Source organism: Engraulis encrasicolus, chromosome 1, assembly GCF_034702125.1.
Source record: "Engraulis encrasicolus isolate BLACKSEA-1 chromosome 1, IST_EnEncr_1.0, whole genome shotgun sequence".
Taxonomy (NCBI): Eukaryota; Metazoa; Chordata; class Actinopteri; order Clupeiformes; family Engraulidae; genus Engraulis; species Engraulis encrasicolus.
Window position 1 is genome coordinate 27,980,158 of NC_085857.1, and position 5,000 is coordinate 27,985,157.

The window sequence follows — 5,000 nt, forward strand, 5'->3', positions numbered from 1 at the left end:
GGGTCGCAGAGCCGTGGTGTAAAAAAGGAAGTAAAAGTAAAAAAACAACAATAAATAAATAAATAGATATAAAATAAATGTATAATAAAAATATAGCCTATCATTTATAATAAATAAATAAGAAACAATAATAATAATGTTATTACACAGGACTATTATGGTTATATTTTGAGAATTGCATTGAATTGACTTGAACGCTAAAAAATTTGGATCGCGACCGAATGAGAGTGGAAAATGATGGGTCCCAAGACTGTTTCAGTTGAGAACCACTGGTCTAAAGGATATCACCCAAACAAATCATAAAACGTAAGCTCACATTGGCAGCGGTCACGTTAGCTAGGTCTGCTAGGCTCATTTTCAAACTCAGGAGCCCAAATGGACGATAAATTTGTCAAAATGTCGGGCCCACTTCATTGACTTCATCGATTTAGACATTGACCACCCACTGTGAGTAAAGGAAAGCTGAAAAAACGTGCAAAAATGCACTACAGTATGCATTGTGCTTCAGGGCTGATGTATGCCTCTCTTATGCCATCAGGTGAGAGCCAATGTGACGAAGCCACGTGCAACAACGGCGGGACGTGCTACGACGAGGGGGACACCTTCAAGTGCATGTGTGCCCCAGGGTGGGAGGGAACCACCTGCAACATAGGTAAGGAATGCTGACACTGTCGGGCATATTCTGAACCTTTAGAACAGAGGTCCTTAACCTTTTTTTGAATAAATTCCCCCTAGAGCTCATCCTAAGACTCCCAATGTCCCCTTGATCTCATCCTAAGCCTCCCAATGCCCCCTTGACCTCGTCATAAGCCTGTCAACGCTTCCCTTAGTATTACAGTAATAAATAAAAACGAACTAAATAAGCAAATAGGCAAATAGGCACCGACCCCTGTCAGCAGTCTCAGCATCAGTACAGAACGTGGCAGTGTTTTTCATTAAATTTCCAGTTGCTCAACAATGGCTGCAGTTAAGTTTACCCCTAAAATGAACTTAGACAGGACCAGCAACCACACACTTCAAAACACGTACAGCCATCAATATACTCATTTGTCTTAAACTACTTATCAGTAGATGAACCCAACTGAACCCAAACTGAGCCAGAATACTGTGCAGTGCAACGCAGTATAGAACATTCCTGTTGACCTAACCTCATTGACCACCCTGGAGACGCCATATCATAGACACTGTCCAGACAGCAACACATTAACGGTTCAACTAGTCCAGAATCAGTGGAATACGCGGTTCAGTGGCCAAGTATGTCACCTCATATAGGCAGGTCGTGAAGGAGCATAGTTGTGATTTTGGCATGGTTTTGAATACCATCACTATGGGCTGAGTATGTGCCTCCATACAACTCCCTTACTCACTCACAGCAGGGCCGTAACAAGACATTTTCAAATACCGGGGTCAAGTTTGTTTTCATTAATCACTGTCTTGAGGATAAATGGGGGTGGCGTATACAGACTGAATTTATCATTGTTGATCATAGATCGATTTTCATCAAAGGTAAATTTTACATCTCTGAAAAAAAATACAGAGGACATGACCTCTGTGTCCTCAATGGTAGTTACAGCCATGACTCTCAGGCAGTCGCTGGTGACTTGGCTTAGCTTGGCATGAGTGAACAGGACACTGTGCAACACTGTGTTTAACAGTTATCGCACACGCCATGATAAAAGAGGGGAATATTTTGAATGGTCGTGGCCCGGGTGTAGCATACTGTAGTGTAGGAGCAAAGTTGTGATTTTGGCATGCTTTGGAATACCATCACTACGGGCCGAGCATGTGCCTCCATACCAGGGCCACAGACCCGGGCCCGGGACAAAGACATCTGAAACGGCCCCAGATCCAAAACAAACAATGTAATGAGGGCCCAATTTTGGGCCGTCTCTCTGCCTGGGCCCGAGATAACTGACCCCGTTGTCCCCCCCTGTCCGCTTACCTGCTCCATACGACTCCCATACTCACTTGCAGGCAACCGCTGGTGGCTTGGCTTTGCTTGGCATGAGTGAACAGGACACTGTGCAACACTGTGTTTAACAGTTATCGCACACGCCATGATAAAAGAGGGGAAAATCTTGCATGGTCGTGGGTGTAACATACTGTAAAGTTACTTGAGGACAACCATCGAGAATGATATATCCTTAAATGGTCTTCTTGAATGGGGATTTCTCAATTAAAGTTGCCAAGTTATTATAAAGTCATTATTATTATTGCTATTCAAGGTGCAGCGTGTAATATTTTATGTAGTTTACTTCCAGAATTCTTGCTGCCCATTCACAAATGTTACCTTTTCCATGAATACTTACCACCACCATCAAATTCTAACTACTCATTATGGCTGGGAAAATGTAACTGTTCATACATGAAAAGGGGGATCTTCTCCATGGTTCGACATTTTGAATTATTCATAAATAGACACATTTTGACAATAGGCAGCACAGTTTCAATGAGCAGCATAGTTGCAATTTACCTACTCTGGCCACAATCTTACACAGTGCACCTTTAAGTTATTGCGACTGGAATAGTAAGTAAGCCTTAACAATTCTAACGGTTTGAAGTCAACGAGGTGGAGCCAAAGAACTTTCGCCAAGTGGAACGATTTTTAATGCTCGCCTAACAGCCGAGCAGAAAGCAGCTTGAAATTCATAAAGGGTGTCATAAAGGGTGACTGTAAAAGAATCTTGTTCATAGTCGTGGTCGTGACTGGGGGACTTTAGGGAAAGTTCACGTCTAGAACATTAAATTAGAACAATGTCCCTGAACTTGACTTAGCAGGTAAAATTGGCCAGTAGGACAAACGGACAAACAGACAAACAGCACAATCTGTGTGAAAGTCAAGCCTTGAGAAGAACACTAAACAGCATGAGAGATAGAGAGAGAGAGAGAGAGAGAGAGAGAGAGAGAGAGAGAGAGAGAGAGAGAGAGAGAGAAAGGGAGAGAGAGAAGACTGATGCATGTGTGTGTGAAAATGGGGGAAACACACACAAACAAGGAGGCACTCAACTGAGGTCCGTTTTGAAGTTTTCCTCCCCTCCACTCCTCCTCTCCTCCGCTACTCTGTTTCCCACACCAACCCTGAAGGCCTGGAGGGCCAGCTAACCTGCTGAGCACTGAAGGAGTTTGTTTGTTTGTTTTTCCCTCGTTCTCTCTCCTTCCCCTCTGTCTTACTTTATTTGACTGTGTCTTACGTTCTCTTTTTGGCTATCTCTCTCTCACTCTCTCTCTCTCTCTCTCTCTCTCTCTCTCTCTCTCTCTCTCTCTCTCTCTCTCTCTCTCCCTCTCTCTCTCTCTCTCTCCTTTCTTCTGTATTGGTATCTGTTCTCTTCTGCTCTCTCTCTCTCTCTCTCTCTCTCTCTCTCTCTCTCTCTCTCCCCTTCCTCGTCCCCGCAGCCAAGAACAGCAGCTGCATGCCTAGTCCGTGTGAGAACGGGGCCACCTGCGTCGTCAGTGGCGACAGCTTCACCTGCGTCTGCAAGGAGGGTTGGGAGGGCCTCACCTGCACCCAGAGTAAGTCAAAGCCAAGCTGTGTGACATCACTTCCTTCTTCCGGTCAATACATTGGTTTCCCATTTACAAACATTCGCGCTGTGAGGAGGGGCAAGATGCTAAGCAGCCAGAGGTTGAAAAGTGTGCACCCAGGAGTTGTTTACAAACGGGAAACCCATGTATATGCAGAGGCAGTTTGATAAATTGTGAATCGTAGGATAGTAGGGGAAGCTACTGACCTCCTTGCCTCTCATTGACTTGAATGTCATTGCTCTGATTGGCTAATTCGTTTGAAAGTGGAAAAGGCATCATATTCAGCGCAAGCTATCAGGAGGCTAGTCTTGACGCCCTGCAGTAGGCTATCATCCTTGCGTCTTTTTACATTAATTCTGTATTAATTCTGTAACTGATTGTATTGCTTATATACCTTCCTACGAATCACAACCACGCATTCGCCAACGCCACAGTAGTTGGTAGTTTTACGATTAAGATACTGGCAAGGCCTCACCTGTCCTGCACCCAGAGAAAGTCAAAGGCGAACTATGACATCACTTCCGGGTCTCACTTCCTGTTTGGGGACCAGTGGCTGCTTTAGCATTAAGAAACGGCTAACATTTACGACTGAGAAAGTCTCAACAAATAAAGTAGATCAAACATACAAGGTCCGTTTGACTTGAACGTAACAATGTTTTCTCAGCTTTTAGAGGACTCTTTATGGGGCCTCTTAATTTAATTGTGTTGATGGGACATTACCAAGAGCCGTTAAGTTGTTTATTTTTAGTGTCGATTTCATTGCTGTTTTGTTTATGGTTCTCTTCATTTTCTCTCTCTCTCTCTCTCTCTCTTGTGTTTTTTCCCTTTTAGACTCCAATGACTGCAACCCACATCCCTGGTGAGTCCCCCCTCCCGAACACAGCAAATTAGATCTTGTAAACACACATGCACGCACACGCACATACACACAGACACACACACACACGGAGTCACATGTGCTTTCACAGACACACAGATGTTGTGATTTCTGTTGCTGTTCTCTCTCTCTCTCTCTCTCTCTCTCTCTCTCTCTCTCTCTCTCTCTCTCTCTCGCTCACACACACACACATACACACACACACACACACACACACACACACTGTGCCTTCTTCTATCTTTTTTTTTCTCACACACACGCACACACACACACCCTACCCTCAGGAATGTGTGTGTGTGTGTGTGTGTGTGTGTGTGTGTGTGTGTGTGTGTGTGTGTGTGCGCGTGCGTGCGTGCGTGTGCATGAGTTATGCGTGTGTGTGTGTAAGTGCGTGCGTGCGTGCGTGCGTGCGTGCGTGCGTGCGTGCGCGTGTGTGTGTGAGGCGGGGGGCAGGGGGAGGAGTCCCTCCCTTTCTCTTTGCCAAGTCCCACAAGTGGGTCTCAGTGTTGCCTGTTTGTCTGCATGTCTAACAACCAAACATCATTGGATGCGCTCATTACAACCAGTCTCAAAAATATATACATTTTCACCCTCAACACCC

The 5,000-nt window shown here is 45.0% G+C and overlaps 1 protein-coding gene across 2 annotated transcripts in view; it reads left to right on the forward strand.

Annotated features, from left to right (window-relative positions):
* The window catches only part of jag1a (jagged canonical Notch ligand 1a), a 117,770-nt gene that overhangs the window by 93,753 nt on the left and 19,017 nt on the right, over nt 1–5,000 (forward strand). For both annotated transcript variants that reach the window (XM_063199594.1, XM_063199603.1), the window contains exons 17-19: nt 539–652; nt 3,394–3,510; nt 4,354–4,381. In XM_063199594.1, coding sequence (XP_063055664.1) covers nt 539–652; nt 3,394–3,510; nt 4,354–4,381 — 259 coding nt within the window. The remainder of the gene's footprint in view (nt 1–538; nt 653–3,393; nt 3,511–4,353; nt 4,382–5,000) is intronic.